Genomic DNA, 26,141 nt, shown 5'->3' with positions numbered 1-26,141 from the left:
AGCATCATGTGGGCCTTGAATGTTTAAACCCGTGGGACCAACTGGGCCACACCGATCACACCCTGAACTGTGCAGAGGAACACCCCAGTAACGCATGTGCATGTGATTGCACACGTGTGTGAAAATGCACTGTTAGATGTTTGAGAGAATATGGGGATTTGAGTGCTTTTAGCCCACTTCATGACTGTTTTCTGGGTTTGATATTGTCCTGATTTACACCAAGCACTCATTGTTTTTCACTATCAGGGGGAAAAAAAAAGGGAATTATCACTTTTCGAAAGGCGTACAACATGGAGGTTCCTCAAAAACTTAAAAATAGAAATACCGGGGTGCCTGGGGGGCTCAGTCGGTTAAGGGTCTGACTCTTGGTTTCGGCTCAGATCACGATCTCACAGTTCAGTTCGTGAGTTTGAGCCCTGCATTGGGCTCTCTGCTCTCAGCAAGGAGCCCGCTTCAGATCCCCACCCCTCTCTCTCTCTGCTCCTCCCCCACTTGCACTCTCTCTCCCGGTTTCTTAAAAATAAATAAACATTAAAAAAAAAAGAAATTGGGGGGTGGGGGAGAGGGGAAAGTGGGTGATGGGCATTGAGGAGGGCACCTGTTGGGATGAGAACTGGGTGTTGTATGGAAACCAATTGGACAATAAATTATATTTAAAAAATAGAATATAGGTTTTAAAAGAGAAAAAGAAAAAAAAAAAAAAAAAAAGAAATACCATTCGATTGAGTAATCCCAGGGCAGGATGTTTACCCAGAGAAAACGAAAACGCTAATTTGAAAAGGTATAGGCACCCCCATGTTCCTGGCAGCATTATTTACAATGGCCAAGATATGGAAGCAATCTAGTGTCCATTGATAGATGAATGAATAAGATGTGGTATATAAACACACGGGAATATTACTGAGCCGTGAAAAAGAAATGAAATCTTGCCATTTGCAACAACAAGGATGGACCTAGAGGGTATTATGCTAAGCGAAATATGTCAGACTGAGAAAGACGAAAACCCTGTGATTTCACTTATATGTGAAACTATATACCAAAACAAACAAATAAGCAAGTAGCAGAAACAGACCCATAAGTACACAGAGCAAACCGATGGCTGCCAGAGGGAAGGGGGGTAGGGAGTGGGGAAAACGGGTGAAGGGGAGTGGGAGATACGGCCTTCCAGTAATGGAATGAGTAAGTCATGGAATGGAATGGAATGGAATGGAATGGAATGAGCTGTTAGCACAGAGCCTGACATGGGGCTTGCACTCATGAACTGTGAGATCACGACCTGAGCTGAAGCCGGACGCTTAACCGACGGAGCCTCCCAGGCATTCCTATTTTTTAATTTTAAATAAATGTTTATTTATCTATTTTGAGAGAGAGAGAGAGAGAGAGAGAGACAGCTCAGGGGAGGGGCAGAGAGAGAAACCTAAGCAGGCTTCATGCTGTCAGTGCAGAGCCCAACGTGGGGCTCAAATTCACGAACTATGAGATCATGACCTGAGCTGAAATCAAGAGTCAGATGTTTGACTGAGCCACCCAAGTGCCCCAGCTATACCTTGATTTAAAAAACAAACCAAAAAAAAGGTCACAAAGGTCCTTGACAACTTTGTGTTACAACTTACAAATGCCAACGGTGCAAAATCAAAAATGTAATAGGGTGTTAAATGTCCAGTGAATTAGGACCAGTCAGCATTCAGCTGTAGGAAACCATTCCTGCTAATTCAAGCAGAAAGGAATTCACTACAGGGAATTAGGTGCTCACGCAATTGTTAGGAAGGCTGAAGAAGCTCTCGGCAGGGTCTGGAAACGACTCAGTTGACAACACCACAGTGCTGTCCCTCCAGGTCAGTTCCTACCTCTGCTGCCGTCAGAAGTGCAGGAATCAGAAAGGGCTGCCCCACCACTGGCTTTAAGAACACACTGCTGTAGATGAGTCAGGGGTCAGGAAGCCACCCTTGGCTCTTCCACAGCGGCCCCTCCATGCCCACAAAGCTGGTAAGGGCTCTATATTAGTTTCTTCCTCCCCCCCTCCCCCACCGAAGCTTTATTGTTTCCATTTGGTTTCCCGCTTGGGAGAGGGCTCCAGGGTGGGTTAAAAGCTGCCTAGCAGCTTCAGGGAGAGGCTCAGGCAGAAGCCCTGACACCAGGGGGTGCAGAGGGGCCCCTCAAAGGCTGCTGAGCTCTAGAGGCTCCTAGTGATGCTTGAAGGTGAGCCTTTCGAAGAGATACTCACCCAGCCAGCTGGGGGTTGGTCAGCCTGCAGAGGTGGGACAGGTGGTCACCATCTTCTTGATGAGGTTCACCTCCCCACCCAGGAAATAGTTCTCCGGATCACAGAGATGGGGGTCTGTGCAGCAGAACTCAGGGCAGGCAACTCCAGAAGAGCGTGGGTCAGGTTCTACTCCAGGACCATCATAGCTTCCATGGCGTCCATGCGTCTTGAGATGGCTTCTGCAGGTCCTAGAAGAGGGTGCGGCTGGTGTGTTGGTTTTACATCTTCAAGAGCTCGGTGCCCTTGCACGTCTCCTCAGCCACCTCATGGAAGGAGTGGCCTGCATCCAGAGCCACATGGTCATGGTTGAAGCAGAAGCCCAGAGAGCGGTAGGTGTAGGAGGTCTGCAGATGCATATTGACCGGGCAGTTGATGGTGCCCCTCCACCTTGGTGGAGCTTTTAGGAAGCTCCTGGTTCATTGGCAATAAAGAATTCAGCTCCAAATATGGTGGAGAGGCTGGTCTCAGAGGCAGGGGAAGGCTGCAAAGATGTTCTAAAAGGTTGTGGCTGGAAAAGAGGTTGGAGGGTTGTTGGAAGCTGGGAGAAGGGGCATCCCTGGGTTTGTTCATCCCAAACACAGTTGCAGCAAGAGACAGATCTGCGGGACCGTTGGGGACACTGCCTATATTAGCTTCTTAGGGCTGCTGTGACAAAGTACCAGAGCTGGGTGGCTCAACAGCATATTGTCTCCAAGTTCTGGGGTTCTGGAGTCTGGTGTTCTGGAGTCCAAGAGCATGCTGTTGGAAGGGTTGGCTCCCTCTGGGGGCTGTGAGGGAGAATCCGTTCCAGGCCTCTCTTGTAGCTTCCCGTGGTTTTCTGGCAGTCTTTGGTGTTCCTTGGCTTGAGATACATTAGTCTGCTGTGTGCTTTTACGTTCACGTGACGTTCTCCCTGTGGGTGTCTGTCTCGAAAGTCCCCCTTTTTATAGGGACACTGGTCATATTGGATTAAGGTTCACTCTGCTCCCGTGTGACCCCATTTAACGAGTTACATCTGCGATGACCCTATTTCCAAATAAGGTTACACTCTGAGGTGTTGGGGGCTTAGAGCTTCAACATATGAATTTGGGGCGATACCCTTCAGTCTATAAATAATACAAAATTGCTGTAGAAAACCCATATGGTGGTACTTGACATAAGCTATAATGAAGAAGCAGGGATAGGACCTTCATCTAGAACTCTAGAAGGTCTGAGGAATGTTTTCAGCTGACTAGACTCTGCATCGTGAAGGCACCCTAGGAGTGGGTTTGGATGGAGGCTCAGCCAACCGCCACAACCCTCACCTAAATCCAAGATCCTCTACCCGCCTTCTCACCGGTCATTCTGCAGCTGGCAGAATTCACACCCCTGAGCGCATGAACCTGGGGTACTAGAAATAGCAGTCTTCTCAGAAACTATAAGATGGGGAGTCAGACCCTGGCCTCTAACTGAGTTGTAGGGTGACAGCCACAGCTAATCAAAACCTACCGCCATCCACAATTCACTCAACAAACACTGTGGGGCCCACTCTTTACCACACTCCAGAATCTTCGGCCACGCCTTGGCAATTAGCTTCATAAATTTGTTCTATAAGGCCGTCCCACTCAGATTGGCTTCTTTGTTCTTTCTATCCTGGGATTAAAAAAAAAGATAATCATCTTCTCCCCAACCACGACCGGTTTCCTGTCACCACCATTTTTCCTTCTTGTGTCCGGGTTATTGTGTGCCTGTGCCGGCCAAACCCAACAGCTCCTTTGACGACACGTCAATGATTTATTTTATTTTATTTTATTTATTTTTTTAAGTTTATCTATTTATTTTGAGAGAGCAAGCAAGGCAGGGGAGGGGCAGAGACAGAGGGAGATAGAGAGTCCCCAGCAGGCTCTGTGCTGGCAGCGTGGAACTCGACACAGGGCCCGATCCCACGAGCCGTGAGATCACAACCTTTGCCGAACCCTAAGAGTTGGGCAACTCTTCTGCTCCATCACCCAGCCTCAGGGCTTGGGTCCGGGTCTGGTGCTTTCTTTCCTTAAGCAAATATAGCTGCCTACTGTATACAACGTGTTGTTGAAAGGGATCAGGCCATTTGTGATACAGTTCAGAATGTTCTCACACAACACTGTTTTATGGAGAGGGGTGAAAACTCGGCTCTTAGTGACTTCGGGACACTTAGTGGCTTCTTTGGCTCCGGTGACTGAGAAGGCCTCGGGTAGGTTCAGCTTCAGGCACGGCTGGATCCAAAGACTCAAACAATGTTCCTGGAATCTGTCTCTGAGCATGGATCCTGGAAGAAGGAGGGAGGGAGGGAGAGAGGGAGAAAGACGGCATACAGATAAGATGGAGTCACTCGTGTCAAGCGTTAACTTCCCTCAAGCCGTGATGCAAGAACCAAGGGCGTTGCACCAAAGACCAGATACCGCCGAAACCGGCCCAGGCTGACGACGCTCAGAACTGATGACCAGCAGGACCAGAGGGGGTCTGCAAAGGCCCGCGACTGATGAAATCCCTTTAAAAAGGGAGAACTTTTGCAGCAAACTGTCAGACTTTCAAGACGCTGACCCTTTCACATCCGACCACGTCAAAAAGGGAGCTGCCGCCGAAGGCCGATGCCCCAGATTGCTCTTGGACCAGAACAGACATCCTCCACTGCTTGAACCTAATAAGCAGCACATGCTGAGAGCCGCCCGGACAGACGGAGGCCTCATCTCCACTGCACGTCCACGGGCTGACGGCCCGTGGGGTTCGGTAACTTCCTCCCCCTTGTTATTTCTCGTCTGCTGCGTGACTTTGTCTCGTGCTTTGCTTTGTGTGACATGTAAAAGCCAAGTTAAACACGTAGTCAAATGGCCTGGAGCTTGGAATCCTGGGCCTGCTTTATAAGTATGTTCACCTTGCTCTATGACTGAATAAAGCTGACGTTGCGGAAAGAAGGCACGACTCGTGTGTGCGCCCTCACAGAGAGCTTGCAACAGAGCGAACTGCAAAGAGGCCCAGACACAAGGGCCCCGGACAGAAAACAGCGCTGAGGGATAGGAGAGGTCTCGGTGAAACACGAGAGGATTTCCGAACAGGGAAGAACAAAGGCGTTCATACATTCTTTTATTCACGCATTCAGGTTGTAGAACTTGAACTCCTGCTCTGGGCTTCCCACTGAAGCCGGCCGGGGGCTCCAGAGATGCAGAAAAAGTCCCTGTTACTAAGGAGCTCCTGGCTAATGGAGAAGGCGGGGGGATTTGGACAGTAGCGTAGGGACGCGCCAGGCATACCTAGAGGTCATTCCAATCTGGGAATCTGGAAAGCCGTACGGTGGACTGGAAGAGCATTTGAAACAAAAGGAACAGCGTGAACGAAAGCACAGAGGCTCTATCCAGAACTACACAGAGGCTCACTTACTAGATGACGTTGGGTACCCAATTTTCCCAAGCTGTTTTTCTGCTTTTCAGTTTTTCTGTTTGTACAATAAAGGGCTTGGACAACTTGCTACCGGAAAAGGGAGGGAGAAAACAAATGAGACACGCTGGATGTGGTTGCCCCCGCCTTGGAGCGGTGAGACCAGACTCACTTCTAAGGTCGCTTCAGGGATTCACGAAGGTGAAGCCTCCCAGGCCCGGCCCAGAGGAGAGAGAGGGGATGAAATGATACACATCATGCGGCAACAGGTATTTATTTTTTCTATTTAAAATTAGCATTTATTGCCTGAATAGGTGATATCTACACATTGTCACCATCAGAAAGCTCTAAATGGCATACCATGAAAAGCAAGTACCCTCCTGAATCCGCCCTCTATCCACCTCTTCCCTCCTCGGAGGAAATCTCTGTCACCAAGCTTTGCTTATATTTCCACGATAATCCAGGCAGGTATGTATACAGCCCTGGCGTTTTTGTATTTATACATAGGAGCACACCGTTCACCCTGTTCTGCACCTTACTTTGTTTCCTTAGTAACGTGTCTCCTATATTGCAGCCTAGCATCACAGAGGGGGCTCCCTGTTCTTTTGATGGCTGCGTAGGGTCCCCCCAGGGGGATGTGTCATACTGCAGGCCACCAGTCCTGTGTGGATGTAGGGATGAACATCTCAAAGTTTTCCAATCCTTTGCTGGCATCAGTGAGGGGGCAAAGCCGGTCCTGGTACCCGTGGCATTACCGCACGGGGGTGTCTCTGTCGCGAAAGCCTGGGAGAGCCCTTTGTGGGAGCAAAGGTCTTAGGCGTTTGTGGTTCTGACATAGCCCTCCGGTCCCCCTCCCCTGACAGAGGCTGTAACCCGTTAAGTACTCTCACCAGCAGTGGGCTAGGGGCCTTTTAGTCCTTTCAGGCAGCCCCCCTCCAGGAGGGGTGGGGGGGGATCTTGGGAGGAGTGCAGAGCTAGAGAGAGCCAGGATGTGCTCCGGAGGGGGAGGAGCCTGGAGCGTGAGCAGACACAGGGCCAGCCATAAGTCCCTGGGGAAATGACGGTGACAGGGGCTTGCACACCAAGTGTGATGTCGTGTGCACGCTGTCGGTCGCCCTTTGCCCGTCAACAGTCCAGTGGAAGGCCTGCCACCACTACAGCCTTGCATTCCCAGGAATGGTGCTTGGGAGGAGGGGGCGCCTGGTGATGCGGGGGTGGGGAGGGGGGATGTGAGCGGGGACAGGAGCTCAAGTTAGGAGCCAGTGCCTTGAGAAGCAGGCTGTGCCAAGTGAGGACTCATTCAGGAGGCACTCGCTCCCGTAAAACTCAAGGGAGTTTGAGTTTTGTCAAAAGTGTGGATCTGGAACTGAAGCCATCGGATCTGGACATTAAAGACAAGTGACGCTGGACATGGAGAAGGCCACCATTTGGCTGACATGCCTAGTGGCTGAGGTTCTCAGTCCCTGTAAGATTGGTGGTGTACCCCGACCTCCCCCCACCCTACCATTTTTCCCAGGCGGCCAGAACTACCTGAGTCTCCGTTCCTTGCCTTCTTCCTGTTTTGAAAAGGGCAATTTGACCCTGGTATTTGGGGGAGGTGAGAGAAGAGGTGCTTCTGGGGATGTTCAGTGATGGTGGTGGCAGTCTTCTCTGCTGCCAGTTCATCACCAGCCCATCTCTTGACTTGGGCGGTGGGGGTCCTGGACCCCCACTCCCCGGGGTCTGAGACCTGAGACCACCTGAACCACACTCCTCCCCAGGCACTATTCTTAACCAGACCACCTGCCCCCAACAGCCCCTTCCCTAGACTCTGTCCTGTACTCTATGGATCCTCCCAAAGATCCCCAAGGAAGGCAGACGGGTGAGACTTTTCACCTCACTTTACACATGAGGACACCTGGGGTCTAGAGATCGGCCTCCTGGGGAGTGTTCCCCTGCCCCCACCCCCCCTACCCAGCATGGCTCCATAGAACTTCTGGCTTCCAGCAGGTGACGTACAAAGAAAGCAAAGCCCAAGCCCTCCCACACCAACAAGACCCCAAAGTGGGTGGGCTAACTAAGGGAACGTCAGGAGACATGGAGGGTGGACTGGCCCCTCTGCCCCTTCCATGCTGTTGACCCCATATTACCCACAGCAAGTCCCGCAGCACTGGGCAGCATTGCTAACTGTTTTATAAATGTTATTGACGCTTGTTCTCTGCAAAAGTACCGAGTGAGGGGCTGGAAGTAGAACAGATATATGTCACTAATCTGTGTGTCACACAGTGTCCGCAGTGGATGGAATGGGGCTTGGCTCTGGAGCCCACTGGATCTGAGTTTGAATCCTGGGTTTACCACAGTTTAATAATGAATTTACTGTGTGCTTGCTATCTTCATGCATCTAAAAGTCCAAGCTGCTCAGAATGTGAAAGAGTCAGAAAGAATGAGAGGTGCTTTTGTTTCCCAACTCAGGAGAGCAAAGAGGCCTCGAAATCTTGGGGGGTGATGGGACCCCTCACTCCACCCAGAGTTAAGGAGCACTGAGTTCCCGGCCCTGGTCCAGGGGAACTCAACATTTTTACTCATAAAACCTTAGAAGTAAATAACACTTTATTTTTAAGTAAGTTGTTTTAAAAATAACTTTTTAGGGGCATAACCTGGGTGGCTCAGCTGGTTAAGTGTCCAACTCTCGGTTTCGGCTCAGGTCATGATCGCACAGTTTCATGAGTTTAAGCCCCGCATTTGGCTCTGTGCCGACAGTGTGGAGCCTGCTTGGGATTCTCTGTCTCCCTCTTTCTCTGTCCCTCCACCATTTGTACTATCTCTCTCTCGAAACTTTAAAATAAATAAATAAATAAATAAATAAATAAATAATCTTTATAAATTCTGCCAAGAACAATTTTTTAAATAACTTTTTAAATGTTTTTTATTTTTGAGAGACAGAGCGCAAGCAGGGGAGGGGCAGAGAGCGAGGGAGACACAGAATCGGAAGCAGGCTCCAGGCTCTGAGCTGTCAGCACAGAGCCGGACGCGGGGCTCGAACCCACGAGCCGTGAGATCTCGACCTGAGCCGAAGTCTGACGCTTAACTGATTGAGCCACCCAGGCACCTCAAACACGATTTTAATAATATAGCCTCTTCCCTTAACAAATAAAAGATAGACATTAGAGAAGACAGAGGTAAAAATAAAAGAGCCTGATATTTTTCTTGAGCTTGGAATGACCCCCCACTTTGGAAATCACGAACCTAGCTTCGAGAAAGCACAGGCTTCGAGAAAGCACAGGCTGCGTTGTCCAAGGGACTTAGAGGCGTGTGTGTGTGTGTGTGAGCACATGTGCTGAGTCAGGAATGGAGGCAGAGGGACATTTGGCACAAGGTGAGGGTTTGAGGGGTTTCCTTGAGTGGCAGGGGCTGGGCTGAGCTTGCAATGGGGTCCTGAGTGAGGGGGGAAATGTGGCTGGATGGTAGGTGGGCTGGACCTTAACTGTCTTGTCCTGGAAGCAGTTTGGCAAGATCTCCATACCCTGACTTGGGCTGCATTAGCAGGGGAGCCTTTCAGCCTAATAATGATCCTGTTCCCTACCCCTTAGTTAACCTCCTTGCCTCCTTAGGTGGTGACCTTAACCATAGGCACTTCGTTATATCTTATCTTATCTTATCTTATCTTATCTTATCTTATCTTATCTATAACATGAGGGACTTCCATTTTTACATCTATCTTTTCTAATTTCTATTTTTGTGTTAAGGGAATATAATGTATTCATATAATAGTATTTTACAGAATTTATACAGATTTATTTAAAAAATAACTTAGTTAAAATAAAGTTATTTATTGCAATAAGCATGGAGGTGGAGCCAGCCCCTCGCCCACCTCCCCGGAAGGGGTAGGGGGTGTGCTAATAATGACGGCGGTTGCAGGGGGTTCAGTCTGAGAGGGCACTGAATAGTAATGTGACCCTTGTCTTACCTGCTTGCCCGAGAGCAAATTCATGTTCACTGCCCCTGTATGAAAGCGTTATGGTAACGGTTATTGGAGATAATTTCCCACTGGGAGCCACCTGGTTGAGGGGATGAGGGACGATTAGCGCCCCCTAGGCCCTGGCTTAAATTGACCTTGTTTGTCCATCTCTCCCCTTGGCTGCTGAGGCCTCTCCCTGCCTCCCTGCCCCCACCCTGTCCGTGTCTCCCCGGCTGACCCTCCTGGGGACTGAGGCTGATCCAAGGCTTCGTAAACCATTCAGGACTGTTAAACAAATCCTATAATTAGAAGCCAGGTTTCCTAAACGAAGTGAAAAATGTAACGTTACCCTTTGTTTGTTCACTGGATGCTCAACGCATGTCCCATGACCCAGAGGAGCTGTGACTTTGGGTTTTCAAGAAGCCTTAATAAGGTAATGTTTATAAAGTTCTTAGCTTTACAACTCTGCCGAGTACAACTCCGTGAACTGAGGACAAGCCGCAATTCCAAAGAGATTCCACCCCCATCGGCCCCCCATCCCAACGGTGAAGAACGGTGTCCCCTTGTCCTCTTATGCGGTATGTGGATAGCACCAAGACTGGGATTAAAGGGAGTGGGTTCAGGCCTCATCGGTGTGTGACATTCTATCAGTCTCTTTTCGTCTCTGGACTTGTGTTTCTCCGTCTGTAAAAGAGAAGAGTTGATGAGATTTGCTTGTTCCAAGAGCCTCTTTTTTTTTTAATTTTTAAAAAATGTTTTTATTTATTTTTGAGACAGAGAGAGACAGAGCATGAGTAGGGGAGGGGCACAGAGAAAGGGAGACACAGAATCCAAAGCAGGCTCCAGGCTCTGAGCTGTCAGCACAGAGCCTGACGCGGGGCTCAAACCCATGAACTGCGAGATCATGCCCTGAGCCGAAGTCGGACGCTCAACCGACTGAGCCACCCAGGAGCCCCTCTGAAAGTCTCTTCTAACTCGGATATTCTACAGTTTGATTTCTGTGTCTCTCCACCATTGGGTTTTATCTCAAGCAAGGATACTTCTCCAAATTTGACCTCCATTCTCTGAACTTTCCCAAAGGACTCGGTAATGAACCCTGAACAGGGTAAATCTAGTTTGGGGTTGGCAACACACAGACATACACCTTTTCTGCCTCAGCTTTGAACCGTCAAGCTCCTCCCTCATGAGATATAATACATGACTCCCTCCCCCAAAATGTGAAAATAACGTGTGGGAAGAAGAATAGTTCCTTAACTCTTCAAAGGAGTTCAAACTGGCCAAGATGGGGAAGCGTGGAAAGAGCCAGGGCTGTGGCTGTCTGGAGAAGGTAGCCCCCGTTAAGCGGCCAATGTTCTGTTAACATCATAACCGCTGACATTTATGGAGTTCATTCTATGAACCAGACTCTGTGCTGAGGGCTTCTATCCATCTTCTCAGTTAACCTCACGGCAAGTCTGTGAGGGACGTACTTTTTCATCTTCATTTGACAGATAAGGAACTGACCCTTACAGAGGAAAGAATTTGCCGGAAGGAAATAAGTGGTTGGAGCAGAGACTCCAGGGCCCATTCTTGACCTCCATAAATCCGCGGCCTCCAACCCCCCGATCCTGTTGTGGTGCTTGTGGAAGTGTCCATCATTCTGGGTCCCTGAGCGGTTCCGATGAGCAGAGCATGCGCCGGGAGCCTACGTAGGACTCGTAACGTAGGTGAGAAAGACACCTTTGCTGGAGTAAGCCTCCAAGATCTGGGAGGTGTTTCTTACCGCTGCACAATGTGGCCTATCCTGAGTGACACTGCTCGTCACAGGGCAGAAGGAGCAACTTTGTTCCGTCTGTTCTCAAAGAGCAAATTTGTCATCAGCAGACGGAAGGAGCAGGGAGGCAGACGTTTAAATCAAGCAGCGCCTAATAAGAGACCAGGGAGCATTTACTAGGAGCATCACTGAGAAGCCAGCAAAATGACCGTAAGGTCCTGCTGATCCTGAGGTTCAAGGAAACGGTCTAAAACAGTTGAAGATTTGTGAGTAATTCTGGAAAGACCGTGTCAGAGCTAGCTAGCCCTGCGGTTGAGATAATGGGATAGAACGCCAGGGAATCCCAATATGGGAGACAAAAAATTGTGGACATAGCTATGTAATCACCAGACTGAGGAGTCAAACAGTCCCAGTTTTTCCACCCTTGGGGGAGAGAGAGAGATTGGGGTCAGCCCGACCCTAGAATTCTCTCCAGAGCTGACTCAGAAAACATGGCCCCTTGGCACTGAGCCCTCTTGCCAGACGCAATTCTCTTCAGGGTAGGCTTGTTCACAGAGCACAGCCAGGCCACGTCGAAGAGAATTCGGATGGACTTTGGTGCTGTGTGTCCTGCCTACTGACGTGGGTGCCCACCTCTAACAGCTGCCTGGTTCCCAAAGCTCATTCCCTAAGCTGGGGCAAAGGTTAGGGGCAGGTGGTGGTCAAAAGTGGCCCTGGGGACCCAGGCTTTCAGCCTAAGCTCTGCCCTTTTTCTCCTCACTGTTTTCCTACCCAGTTTCCTCTTCTATAAAAATCTTTATATTCACGGGTGGTTGATACAAGGAAATAAGAGTCAAGGATGTAAAAGTGCTTTGTAAACCGTAGAGAGCTACACATACACAAAAGCTCTCACTCTTATCACCACGCAGTTATCGGCAGCGTCTGTCTCGGTCCGAAGGGTATATATATCACCTCTGTCTCCCGGGGCCGGAAACCTTGAAACTCTTTTTTTTTTTTAATTTTTAACAAAAGTTTATTTATTTTTTTTTTTTAGTAATCTCTACACTCAATGTAGGGCTCAAGATCAAGAGTCACATGTTCTTCTAACCGAGCCAGCCAGGCGCCCCTTGAAACTGTCTTCCAACATTAGAACAATTATGGAGGCTTCATTCCTGGGAACCAGACTTTGGAAATGGTCAGCTTCCCCACCGGCCAGCCATTTCTTCCTCTTCCCTCACCAATACAGTATTTATGAGAACCATCCTTTCAGTAGAAATTTGGCAAGATGTCACGTACTGGAGACTTTGTATCTTCTTCCACAGGCCCTGAGAGCGGAGGTCACAGGCCCTCAGCCTGGTCCTAAAATATCAATATTGTTGTATCTGCCGTCCTCTTTGAGATGATGAGCTCCGGAACTGTTAGCTGTTCACTGCTGTATGACCCGGGGCTAAGCACAGTGCCCGACACATTATGTCTTTGTCAAGAGGTGAGTGAACCCTCTTCAAGGACTCTCGAGGCTTTTCATTGCCCATATAGTAAAGTCACAGCTCATAGAAACTTACAGAAGGCCCTAGGCAAGATATTTAAACGACCACCTGGGGTGCCTTCTCAGTATCATCAGCTAACAGGTTCATAGGAAAGTTCAGGAAGTTCTGACCTCCTTCCGCAGGGAGGCCCAGGTTGGGACTCCCTGTAGCCCTAAGAGCCTGTACAGTTTTGAGACTGGTTTCCAGGTGGGGAGGCAGACCGGGGACAGATGCCTTGGCTACGGCCGTCAAGGCTCCTTGCTGAAGAAGGGCAGTGGGACCTGTCCTGGGGTCGCTGCCTGTCCCCCAAGTGGTGGGTATCGGGTAGCTCTTAGGGTTTCTCCGGTGGCTCAGCAAGGCCTGCCCTGGTCACAGCTGGCTCCTGAGTCAGGCGCCGAGAAGCACGTGTGTGAATAAGCCGCGTTCCCAATCCGCAAGAGGCTCTCACCCGAGGCCTCCAAAACACGCACCCATAAGACCCCATCCACAAATACACGCTTCCACAGACACCAAAACAGACACAGTGAAAACATCGCTGTGTGAGCCAGTAACAGAAGCCAATATGTAAGGCAGACTCTGATAAGTACCATGCCTTTCAGCTATGTTGGGGGAGCAGGCCTTTGAACCCAAGCTGCCAAGGAATTCCCCTCTCCCCACCCCTCCCCTGGAGGACTCCTCTCCTACAAACAGCCAGGTGACAGCAAGCTCTTTCTCCTTCCATCCTCTCTCCCCCCACTCCCCAAGCCCAAGCTTTATTCTCCACCAGGTCTGGGCTCTGGGGGGCTGAAGAGAACCCTTCTCACGGCTGTACCCTCCTCCTGGATGATGGGGCCTCCCACCCAAAATAGATGCAGACCCACCCAGCAGGAGGAAGGGCTGACAGCTTTCAGGGAGAAGTCAGAACTCTGGATCTTGTAAGTCCAGACGTCCTATAAACTCTGACCGAAGAATAAACATCCCCCGGGACTGAGGGGAAGATATGCCGGTGGGCAGGGGGCCCGGCGCCTCTGTCTGCTCTGGGGACAGGCTGTTTAGTCCATATCCCTCATGGGCCTCTTTGGGCTCCTTCCTGTTCCCGGTCTGGACAAGTGGAGGCCCATCGGTGGGCCTGAGGCCTCGGACCTGGGACTCAGACCTCTCAGGGCTGGAAGGGGAACTGTTAAAACTCAACAATCCCGGCCCTTTCCTTCGTTTTTATTTGGTTTTATTTTTTAAGTAAGTTTCATGCCCAGTGGAGGGTTTGAATTCATGACTGGGAGATCAAGAGTTGTGTGCCGTGCTGACTGGGACAGCCAGGCACCCCCCCATTTCCTCTTCTTGAACCTCCCTCATACCACTCCCAGCTGCTGCTAAAACAACCCGGCTGATGGGGAGCTCGCTCTTTCCCAGGGCAGTCTATTCTATGACTGGACCTCTGGCAGTTAAAACGTTCTAGAAGAGGGCTGACTAGAATTGTTCTGGGTGACCTGACTGAGCAAGAGTAAAGAACAATGGGTACACCAATAATAGCAGGGCATTCGTTGAGCGACATGCTGAGCCAGAAGCTTTGCATGCATCATCTCATTAAATCTGCCCTCCTTTCCAGGAGGACACACACAGGATCAGAGAGGTTAGGTCACTTGCCCAAGGTAACCCAGCTGTCGTGTGCAGAGGCCGGGGTTCAGGTCACTCTGGTGCAGAGTCCATGCTTTAAATATTAGCCTGTACTGTTTTTCCACAATCAAAAAGCAAAAATAGCATACACGCACTAAAACACCATCCAACTGGGACGCCTGGGTGGTTCAGTCGGTTGGGCATCCAACTTCAGCTCAGGTCACGATCTCGCAGCTGGTGAGTTCGAGCCCCGCGTCAGGCTGTGTGCTGACAGTTCAGAGCCTGGAGCCTGCTTCAGATTCTGTCTCCCTCTCTCTGCTCCTCCCCCACTCACACTCTGTCTCTCTCTCTTTCTCAAAAATAAATAAAGCTTAAAAAAAATTAAAAAACATAAATAAAGTAAAATACCATCCAACTAACACAGGCACACACAAAGCCAATCAAGTCACAATAAAAACAGCTAAAATGTGCCAAATATTTAGTACCAGTTGTGTGCCAGGCAAATCATAATTTTCATGATAAATCCATTTAAACAACCCCAAGAGGAACCTGAGGCTCACTGAAGTTAGGAAAAGTGGATGTGGTCATAGAAGAGGGGCAGAGCAAGTGTCCACTCACCATTTCTGAAGCCTGCAGTCTCTCACTTACACCACATTGCATCACGGGAGGGAACTTCAGCACAATGGAAGAGAAAGCTTTTATAACTGTAATTATTCTTTTCAACAACTAGAGCTTTAAAAAGCAGGATGTGCAACCTCAGGGAGAAGTGAGCTCTCCCTTATAATGAAGGTGTCCAACCAAGATGCTTAAAAGGGGGATCCTGTGCTGGGAGGGGCCGCACGGGACATCCCCCGGGTCTGAGGTTGTATGGGTGGTGAGCGCTAACAAGGGACGAGGTACCGGGCGAAGTCGATCAGTAATTCAGAAACACACACTTGGTGTTTTCAAGGCTGGCTGCTGGGCAGAAGGGAGGCCCTAGCCATCCAGGCCCCAAGTACAAGTCCACCTCCTAGAGTCCTACCCCTACTCCCATTTCCTTGACTGCCCCCCCAATGGGGGAGAAGGCCTCGGCACCTGGCTTGGGCAGAGGGTCATGTGGACACCCCAGGGGCCTCCCATTCACCCAGGCCTTTCCCTTTTTTGAGAACTGGGAGTTTGCTGGCTGGGTCTGTTCCCACCAACAGCGTTCCCGTCCAGGGAGCTTAAAATAGTGCCTCTTGGCTGGGGCTCTCGAGTGAGCAGTGAGGCAGGCATTTGTGCAAATATGGGCCTGGGAGAAAGAGTCCTACCCAGGAGGGTGGCGGGCGGGGTGGGCAGCATGTCAGGAGAGCCAAGACCTCCTGTGGAGGATGCGCCCTCCTGGCCACAGCCCCCCTCCATCTTGCAAGAGAGGCGCCTGTTAGTCTCCTGCCCCCCCAGACCATACTGGGCTCACTTGGGCACGTCTTTAGACTGAATCCCACAGGCCCTCCTTGTTCCAGGGTGAGCCTCCTGGAAACGGGGCCTGTGCATTCTTCTGCACGTTCTATCCTTGTTCCCATCTCACAATGCCCTTCCCACCCAAGCACACTCTAGAAGCATCCTTGAAGGCCCAAATCAGTTTTAATAATAGCAGTGACAATTGCATCCACCTTTAATTGAGCATTTACTTTTGTCAGGCGCTCGGCTAAGTATTTCAACATGCGTTATCTCATTTGATCCTCACGACATTCTATCCAAGCCAGGTTATTATTATCTCCACTGTGCAGAAGAAACCAAGGCTCAGAGAAGTCAAGGGACTGTCCCAAGGACACATAGCTGTGAACTGATAGAGGCAGGAATAAAACTCGGGTCTGTCCATCTCTAGAATCTGAACCCTTACCCCTGGGCTATACCTCTTCCTACAGGTCCCTGATGCTCTGGCCTCCCGTTCTCCATTCCAGCATTAACACTCCATATTACACATAGCTGCTTTCAGTCAACGCATCAAAGATTTCGCGAATGCCTACTACGTGCCGGGAACACTGCTGGGCATCTCGCTCACCCCCTGGGAGCTCTCAGGTCCCCTTGAGGACTCTGGTTTGGGCTTGGGCTCAGTGACCTCCCCAGCATTCACGGACCTGTTTGTTGAGGATGTCCAGGTAAGGCTGAGGCAAGCATAGCCCCTCCTCAATGACCAGCTGGCCATCCCCTCTCCTCTCCTGGCTGCAACTCTCCTTTCTTTCCCCCACTGCAGGGAACAGCATGTACAGGAATCAGACAAACTTGCTTTGAACCCTGTGACTTTGGGCTCCCTGAGCCTCAGTTTCCCCCTCTGTAGATAAGGGATAAAATTAGGACCTCGCCACAGGGTGGCTGGGAAGATCTAATGAAACAATTGCACACGAAGGACTTAGCACAGGGCCCAGCAGTCAGTCAGTAGATATTAAGCAGTAGCTATTACTATTACTAATTGTTATTTTCTGAAAATTATGATGTCCTGGTGACAAATGCCCAAGGCCTAGAACATACTAGATGCTCCAAGTGAAGGGAATCACCCACAAGGCAGACGGAGGCCTCCACCCCATCCCTGCCCCTTCACTCTCGGTGGCTGTGCCCTTCCTGCAGTGACTGGGAGGTGTCTCAGCGCTGGACGCTAACAGTGGGTCACTTGGGCTGCCAGGGGCAGGCCCAGGACCCATACCCCATCACTTGGCGCCCTCATTTGCAACGCCAGGGCCCATTCAGACTTGGTTGGTGTGGGTTCCCTCAGGGCTTGCGGCCCCTCTTCAGGGTCGTCTGGCTTTCTGGTGGCGCCACCTGGTGGTGAGCACAGCACAGTTCATGGCAGGCTCTGCAGCCAGAGGGCTGTCTGGAGACTGAGCAAGACCACCCCCTGCCCCTTCCTCTCCAGCACATCCGCCCCTTCCCTCATTTACGAGTGCCAACCACCTTCCGTGAAAAAATCCTAACGACTCCAACTTTGCCGTGAACCCAAGAACCCCAAGTTCTTAGGCCTCCCTCTCAGGCCTGGGTTGGGTCCCATGGTGGTCTGCCAGGAGGGTTCACACTTAGGACATCTCTGAGGGCAGGTGACCCTGCAGTGGTTTCTAGAAACCCAGGCTGGAGGAAGGGACCTCCTTCCAGGCCCGAACTGGCCCAGGCATGGGAAACCCAGTAATGGTCACTGGGCCCATCCTTGACTCCCTGAAGCACCTTCCCTGGGGACCTCACAGATCCCCGTCCCGACTGGGAGGAGTCTGGAGCCCCAGCCGGGCCCAGGGCTGTAGGTGTAAACTTTGGGGGAAGAGCAGTAAGAATTAGGAGACTGAGGCATGCTCTAACCAGCCTCATGGGGCTCTGACACCAACATACCACGTCAGCTAGGGTGAGGCCCACCCCTCCCTGGCCTCCGTCTCCCATGCTCAAGTGGAGGTTGGGTGGGGGAAGGAGAAGATGACGGGTAAGGATTCCTGTCGCTCCCAGACTGGCTCCTTGTCAGGTGCAGATTCCTGGGCCTGCTTTGTCAGAGCTCTGAGGCCAGGACCCTGGAATCCATATTGACGCGCCCTGAAGCTGGAAGCTAAGGAAGCTAAGTGTGTCTTTGAGACTTCCCTCTCTGTGGATGCCAGGCTGCGGGTGGGGCCACCCCAGCTGCATGCTGGTCGGTCCCCCTGCCGGCTGCAGCAGAGGGGTAGCAAGGAGACTGCCCCCCAGCCCTCACCCCCTCACGCTTGCCCCGAGGACAGTGGCGGTGGGGCTGAGGCAGCCGGAGTGGGGGCCCTCGCTGCCTGAGGAGGTATTTTCGGAGTCCCCCTCCCTCTGGAGTTTCCAGTGATAGAATAGAGTCCTGTCTAGTATTTGACCAAATATGGTGGTATCTCTCCACGAGCTCCCGCCTCAGCCAGTTTCTCAGTTATGCTGTGGAAACCTGCCCCGGACAGATTAATCTTGTGACATTCAGGAGCGCGTCGCTCTCTCGGCGTTCTCTCCCTCAGCCGATTCCTGTAAATGGCCAGGAGTGGCCCTCCGCAAGACGCTGCAGTCCCCAGTGTTTGCTCACAGACACTCCCTGTCCTCTGCACGCTCCCTCCCAGCCCTCCTCCGCCTCCCTGGGGGGGACTGGCTCCCTCACATCAGGGCTGTTCACCTGAGGTGAGAGACCTAGGCCCCCGCAGGGCTGCTCAGTTCAGCGTGGGATCCTGGGGTCACCCGAGCTCACCACATTGCGGCCGGAGCCTGTGAAGCCCAGAGCTCTCTCAGGGCCCCGGGGGGTAGGAAGGAGAGTTGGCTGAGCGATGAGAACCACGCGGGCTCTAATGCTAATGAGAACGGCTAATGTTTATAATAACAACTATATGATTATTTCATAATGATCATTTTCGTCATAAACAGCTAAGTGTTTATTGAGCACTTACTACATGTCAGGTACTGTGCCAGCTGTTAAACACGGTTTATTTCCTTTACTCCTTTTAACAGCCCCAAGTAGTGGCCGCCGTGATTCCCCCCATCCTAGAGAGGTGGGAATTGAGGCTCAGAACGATTTCAGGAAGAAAGGGGCCAGGCGACTGTCGATTCCTGGGCATGACTCCCATTTTACAGAGAAGGAGACTGAGGCTGAGAGAGAGTCAAAGTCACAGACAGCTACACAGGGGCAGGCCCCTGGACGGAAGACCCTCTACGTGGAATGGGGGGTGGGGGGGTGGGCGCTGCATCGGGAAGGGCAGAACAGCCAGCCACGAAGTCCTCCTGAACTGCGACTTGGCCGGCGCAGGAGCACAGATTCAGAAACATGCTCACAGCAGGCCAGAATTGTGCAGAAAATATCCCAAGACAAACAGCATGGGGTGGGGGATAGAGGCCTGCACAGGGACCAGGTATGAATCCCGGCTCTGTCGTCTCTTACCCACTGTGTAATCCTCGACAAGTCCCTTCCTTGCTCTGGCCTCAGTTTCCCTTCCTGTGAACTGACTAGGCGGGTGGGGCTCCCCCACCCAGGGCCGTTGAACTCACCTGAGGCTGGCTGAGGCCGGAGGGCCTGAGGCTGTTTCCCCGGGAGACGGGGCCTGCGTCCCGCTCCTGGCTGGCACACTCGAGAACATTTGCTCTCCTGACCAACGGACAGCCCGTCCCGCCTCCGCCCTCACCCCCTTGCCATCCCCAAAGCAAACGAAGCTGATTGTCTTAGCCGGCCCTGTGGGTGCCGGCCGGGTGGCTAGCCGCAGGCCACAGGCGGAGGTCCCACCCGCCAGGGCCCCGCCGGACACACAGGGCATTGTCCCTCAGTCAACAGCCCCCGGGCACCTCGGCCCGGCTCCTGGCCTGCCCCCACGCCCCTCTCCGCCAGGCCCAGCCAGCTGGGGGCCCGAGGCTCCCAGCTGATGACGAGCCCACCCAGCCACCCCCCAGCAGCCCCCTGACGAGCTATAATTGCTTCGCTCCTTCCTGTTGCTGCCATTCTCTTGGCGGAGGCATCTGGGGTTCCAGGCGGGCGGCAGCTGCTGGCCAACCGCCTGGCTCGCGGGATGGACTGGCCGCACAACCTGGTACGTGGCTCTTCCCCACCCCCACCCCATTTTAGGGCCTGAGTGTTTCGTTACTTCTCTCCTATTGATTCATGGCTGCCTCTGTTTGGCTTGGAATCTGCAGAGGTGAGTTCTCCCTCTGCCGTCTCTCCCCCAGGGCGAGGAAGAAACAGAGACCGGTCTCAGAGCCTGTGGCCATGGCCGACAGCTCGGGCTCCTGAACGGGGCTCAGCCTGTCCACAGCGAAGCCCTTTCAGGCCCAAGCCGTCCGGGGCGGGGGAGCCTGGCAAACTCCGTTATCGGGGTTCTTCCAGAGAAGTCCCTGGGTCCTGAGACCCAGGCCGTGTGACCTTGGGCAAGTCCTTGTGTTTCTGTTTCCCAGGGGAGGTGGGGGGACTTGGATCCTGTTCTGGGTTTCTCTGAGTGGAGGGCCAGAGTTCAAGGGCGCCAGGGTGAGCAGCCCAGAGGAGAAAGCCAATTGTGAAGGAGGCCTTTTTTCCTGCACCGGAATCCGGGACCAAAAGGGAAGAATTTAGCGACTTGAATCTCTTTGGTGGATTTTGTGCCAGGCAGTGGTGTTGCCAGGAGGGGCTGTGCTGGAACTTGTCTCCAAGGGTCAAGGTTTGTTGGGTAGCCTGGATCAGTCAGGCCTGGGCTGTGCAGGTGCTGAGGTGAGTGGTTCGGGGCAGGTGGGAGCCTGGTTAGATGCAGGGACAAGATGAACCCCTCCCCCCCCGCCCCCCGCCCCAATGAAGATTCTTCCCTTCTGGCGAGCCCTGGGCCCCACCCCAGTCCTGGCCCTTCTCTCCCTGCCTTGCGGGAGAGTCGGGTCCTGCCAGGCTCCCGGGGCTTCTCCTGAGCGAGCCAGAGACTTTCCTGACGCTCTGGGTTCTATGGGAAGAAGTGGACGGAGGTTGGCGAGGTTGGATACGGGTGAGGCGTGGATGGGGTGGGGGGCAGGCAGAGGGCTGGGCATAGACGAGGGGGGCACAGGTGTCATGGAGTCCAACAGGGATCCTCAGCCGCGACCTGCCCTTGTCCCCAACTTCATCTCACGCCCCCTCCTCTGCACACTCTATTTCAGCCTTGCGGTTTCCCCGGCAAAGCTCTTCACCGACGCAAACCTTTTCTCACGCTGCCACCCCTCCCCGACCCCCACCCCCGTGAGACATTTAGACTCCCTCTGCCCACATCTGCTTCCCTCTTATCCTTCAAATTTCACCTACATGCCGGCTCCCCAGAAAGGCCTCGCGGGACCACTCGGCTGCTGCTAAGCGGTTGGCCCTGATCTCTAGCCACAGGCAGCCCGCGTCATCATCACATTCGTCGCTAGAGATTTAGGTGCTTGTTACTTGTTCACCGTCTGTTCCCCCACCCGGACTGTAAGCTACAGAAGGGGCAGGGATGGTGACAGGCGTTGACTGACTCGGTCACAGGGGAGGAGACAGTATATGGAAGCTGCTGCAATGCCTGCCTGCGTGGAGTCCGTGCTTAGTAGGGGAGGGATGCATAACAGAACCACACACGTGAACTCTAAGTCTGCAGGCATGCAAGGGGCGTGTGGTGTGGAGAGCCCCAAAAGGTCCACTGAGGCATCCCGAGGGACGTGCCACTGGGCTGAGACATGAGGGGTTGAGGGGTAAGAGGCATTTAGAAAAATGAGGGAGGCAGGACTCTGCGGGTGGCAGCCTGTGCAAAGTCCCTGTGGCAGGAAGGAGCATTTTGGGAGGAAGGGCTCGTGAGAAGGCCAGAGGCTGGAGCGCAGGTGTGAGAGGAAGTCAGGGGTAAGATTGGAGGAGGCAGGGCTCAGCAGAAGTCAGACCATGTGGCAGAGTAGGGGTGTCTTTACCCTAAGGGTGAACGGTCAAGCTGGAGGTTAACATCAGATCGGCATTTCAAGCAGCTGTCCTTGGCCATGGTGCGGAGAACGGGTTGAAGGAGACCGGGGGGATGTGGGGAGACCAGGTGGGAGGCTGTTGAGGGATGGTGGTGCAGACGGATAAATGGAAAGGTGGGGAGATTTTGAAGAGGCGATACAGGCGGGACTTAGTCCTGTCCACACGTCTATACCTGTGGTGGCCTGGCAGGTGGGGCGGTCCCCGTAAAGACCCTCTTCCCTCTCTCTTCCCTGAGCCTGGAGTCTGGGCCCAGAGGGACACCCGGCTCTCCCATCTTTGACGTGTGGCCTTCTTTCCCAGCTGTTCCTTCTGACCGTCTCCATCTTCCTGGGGCTGGGCCAGCCCAGGAACCCCAAAGGCAAGAGGAAGGGGCCAGGGCGGCCCGGAACGCTGGCTTCTGGGCCCCACCAGGTGCCGCTGGACCTGGTGTCACAGGCGAAGCCATACGCCCGCATGGAGGAATACGAGAGGAACCTCGGGGAGATGGTAGCCCAGCTGAGGAACAGCTCTGAGCCGGCCAGGAGGAAGTGTGAAGTCAACCTGCAGCTGTGGCTGTCCAACAAGAGGAGTCTGTCGCCCTGGGGCTACAGGTAGGCTGGGCTGGGCAACCACGGGCAAGCTGCATGTGGGGGGCGGGGGGGGGGGCACCGTGCCCACTGTCCCCACCATCGTAATAGTTACACCTTGGATCGGGAGGCCCGAGTGCCTGGGTTTGAATCTCGGCTCTGCCCCCTACTCGCTGCGTGGCTCTGGGCAGCCTCAGCCTCTCCGAGCCTCAGTTTCTTGCGTGTCAGCGGGGGTGACAGTAGTTCCAACTTCGTCGGTTTTATAGGCTTGTGATTAAATGAGCTGTCTGTGCAGAGCCCTGGCATTCGTGTTCCCCACGTCCCCGCTGGAGTGCCTGCAAGGCTTTCACTTCCTCTGCCTCGGCGTGCCTTGTACACCCTCCCAGTCACAGCGCCTGCAGGGCGGTATTGAGTTCTGTGTCTCCATCTGCCTCTCACGACTGGCACCTCCCCAGTGCCCGCATCAGAGTCATCTAAGGACTCTCGTGCCCCACTCCGTCAAAATCTCCAGGAAGAGGCCCAGAGAGTGATAGGTCACACACCTCCACGTGATCGGGAACCAAAACCCGCTGTTCTCAGACTACGGGGTCGCTGCCTTACCTCGGTCAAAGCTCTACTTCTAAGCACAGAGCCTGGCATGCACAAGGGGCCAAATGCCTGCGTGCTGAGTGAATAATGAAGAAACCGAGTAACCTTGAAGGGTCCTCACTCACAAGTCAGGCCAAAGATTTTTTAGGGGCGCCACTTGGGTCCTGAGATCCTAGAAGTGCGTAGCTTTCTGGGACGATGGAAAGTCTAACACGGTAGGCACCGAGCTGTTGAGCGCTTGGAAAGTAACTAGTGTAGCTGAGGAGCTAAGTTTGATTATTTTATTTGTCTTAAATTTATTTATCTTAACTGAGGGATAGTTGACTAATTCTGATTAACTTCAATTTAAATAGCCACACGTGGCTTAGTGGCTACCGTATCTGGAATGTGGCAGTTGGAGGGCTCCATAAAGATCCTGCTCAAAGCTGGACTTCAAAACTTGCCGTGCCCTTGAATCTGGGGGGGAGGGGAGGTCTTATAAAAATGCAGGTTTGGATCCAGGAGGTCTGGGGCAGGGATGAGATTCTGCTTTTCTAACAAGCTCTTGGTGATGCTGATGCTGTAGGTCCGCAGTCAAACTCCCTCCCTTCCAATTAGCAGATGAGGAAACTGAGGCACAGAGAAGGCAAGGTCATAAAACAAGCCCCTGTACTCTCAGGTCTGGGAGGGAACTTGTCTGTGTTGCCCATCAGTGAACACCTAATGTCCAGGACAGACTCACATGGTGGGTGTCTGAAAAATATGTGCTGAACAAATAGAAACGAAGTCAGAATAGAACCCAGGTTTCCTGACTCCTCTTCTCCTGAGGATTAGGCATCAATGTGCTCATCTATCGTTTCCCACGGAAGAAGTTCCCCAGGGATATGAACATGGCGGGGGTGGGCGGGTAGACGGAGAAGGCCTTAGCTTCTTTGCAATCCCAGAGCAGAATCTAGTACTGGGATGGGCAACTGGTGGATGAAAGAAGGGAGCTGGGTGACCTTGAGCCTGGATAACCTGGGGGCTGGCTTGCCTTCCGAGATCTTCGGTTTTCTCACCTGGCACATGGAGTTAATTACTGTCCATCCTCCACCACCGCGCAGTCTTGCTGTGGGAATGAAAACCCCAGCGAGAAAAGGTAGGGGTGTGGGACCTGGGGACTGATTTGTTCTCCCCTCCCCCCAACTCCCGCCACCGCCTTCCACTCAGTGCTTTCTCGTGCCTTCTTGCAGCATCAACCACGACCCAAGCCGCATCCCTGCGGACCTACCGGAGGCGCGGTGCCTGTGTCTGGGCTGCGTGAACCCCTTCACCATGCAGGAGGACCGCAGCATGGTGAGCGTGCCTGTGTTCAGCCAGGTGCCCGTGCGCCGCCGCCTCTGCCCGCTGCCACCACGCACGGGGCCCTGCCGCCAGCGTGCGGTCATGGAGACCATTGCGGTGGGCTGCACCTGCATCTTCTGAATCAGAGCCTGCGTGGGGGGGGGGGGGGGCGCGGAGACCACCCTCCCTGCGCCCCCGCGCCAAGCCAGGCCAATGAAAAGTAAACGCTGTCTTTTGTAAAGCGAGACTTTGGGTTCGCTCCTTGGGGCTCAGAAGCCAATCCAGGGTGGGGGGTGGGAGGCTGTTGGGATGTAGATTTCAGATCAATAAAAAGGGATATTCCATCGCTCAGCGGTCTCCAACACTGATATAGGTTATTTTAAAAATACTGCATTCACTCTACCATTTAGGGCAGTCACATACTTCCTTTAATTTGGGTTTGTAAGCCTACTTCAACCATGTTATTGGAGCTTCGTTGATATAAACCTATATAGGAGTGAACAAGCACCATCTCTCCCCCAGATAAGTCAAGGACGGTTGCGAGCAAGCTCTTAGGGAAGCGGGGAGCTTCCGGTTTCTGGAAAAGCCTGGCTAATGCTGAAGCTCTATGGATACTGTGGAGCAGATCCTGCTTTGGTTAGATAAGTGACCTAGAAGGGCTCTTTCAGCTCTGAGATTCTCTGCAGGTCAGCCCTAGACCCACAGAAGAGCCTCCAGGTTGCCAGAGAGTGGGGGGTTTTTAATCTGGGCCAGCCCCTGAAACTTTCACACGGGTATGGATTTTTCCAGGCTGGGATCCCTTGCTTTGAACAAACACTCAAGAGTTGGGAAGCACCAGTGTCGATCATTCTTTCCTCCAGCCTTATCTGTAAGGGGATCTGGATAGATGGTTTCATGATATCGGCGGTTCCCAAACTTTAGCTAGCGCCGGAATCACCTAGAGTACTCGTTAAAACACAGATCGCGGGGGCCCCACGTGCAGGGGTTCCAGGTGGGAGCCGAGACTTCGCATTTCCAATGCAGTGGTTCCCGGGTGATAACTGCTTGTCCAGGGGCCACACTTGGAGAACTTGGAGAACCGCTGGCTTGTATCAAGATACTTTGCTGATCAGAAAGGCAGTGTGGACTGCCTTGTCGTTAACCCCCTGCTGGTTCCTGCCCTTTGGATAAGTCCCCGCTCCCCCCATTACCTCCTTGCAATTCAATCCTCCCCCTGACCTCCTAGCCCCCCCCCCCCCCCCAGCTAGTCCTAAACCAGTTGTTCCAGGGTCTAAAAATACCTTCCCTCCCCCAAGACAGCTGAGGGGCTCAGGCTATTTTGTGAGGTTAAGAACAGCTGGCACTTCAGGGTTAATGTCAATAGGAGGGCCAACAGCCAATAGAGAGCCACTTTGCTTGGCGACTCTTCCTTCAGTGCCTAAAGCAGTTTTAGCTCTGAAGGTTTTAAGAGTCCAATTCATGAAAGGGCAATGATTAGGTATGAGCCTGTCTGGGGTGGTAAGCAACTTACCTTTTTTGGTATTGTTCTAGAGCGGATACTGGTTAAAATTACCCCAGGAAGCTTTGGCCTGGTTCCAGACACATGGAAAATAGACTTCATGTGCCAGCCCAAGCTGATGCCTCCAGCAGCCGGCCCTTCTCCCCAGGGGTTGTTCGCCTGTGAGGCCCCACAGCCCGCTCTCCAGGCCTTAGTAAGACTTCAGCAGCACACGAGGGACCCACGGCGTCAAGGCCTTGTGGTGGGGTGCAGGCGTGGGAAGAACTGAGCTGCAGGATGGTTGCTCTAGTGGGAGACTCGGGTTCCCTGGGGCATAGGGATTGGGCGGGGAGACTCCTCATCCGGGTGGGACAGGCTGTTCTCCTACTGGAGCATCAGACACACAG

The 26,141-nt window shown here is 52.7% G+C and overlaps 1 protein-coding gene across 2 annotated transcripts; it reads left to right on the top strand.

Annotated features, from left to right (window-relative positions):
- Positions 1-1,863: 1,863 nt before the first annotated feature.
- Positions 1,864-24,608, top strand: IL17B (interleukin 17B). Of its 2 annotated transcripts, none has more exons than XM_019464380.2 (3): positions 1,864-1,986; positions 22,102-22,391; positions 24,167-24,608. In XM_019464380.2, the coding sequence occupies exons 1-3, from the start codon at positions 1,921-1,923 to the stop codon at positions 24,396-24,398; spliced, it is 588 nt and encodes a 195-aa protein (XP_019319925.1). In that variant the 5' UTR covers positions 1,864-1,920; the 3' UTR covers positions 24,399-24,608. The 2 variants fall into 2 exon arrangements, with proteins under 2 accessions (XP_019319925.1, XP_019319926.1); XM_019464381.2 differs by lacking the exon at positions 1,864-1,986 and adding an exon at positions 19,498-19,924.
- Positions 24,609-26,141: the final 1,533 nt, after the last annotated feature.

The sequence above is a fragment of the Panthera pardus genome, unplaced genomic scaffold, assembly GCF_024362965.1.
Source record: "Panthera pardus isolate Hobbes unplaced genomic scaffold, ASM2436296v1 HiC_scaffold_2, whole genome shotgun sequence".
In the NCBI taxonomy this organism is placed as follows: Eukaryota; Metazoa; Chordata; class Mammalia; order Carnivora; family Felidae; genus Panthera; species Panthera pardus.
This window is presented reverse-complemented; position numbering and strand designations above follow the sequence as displayed.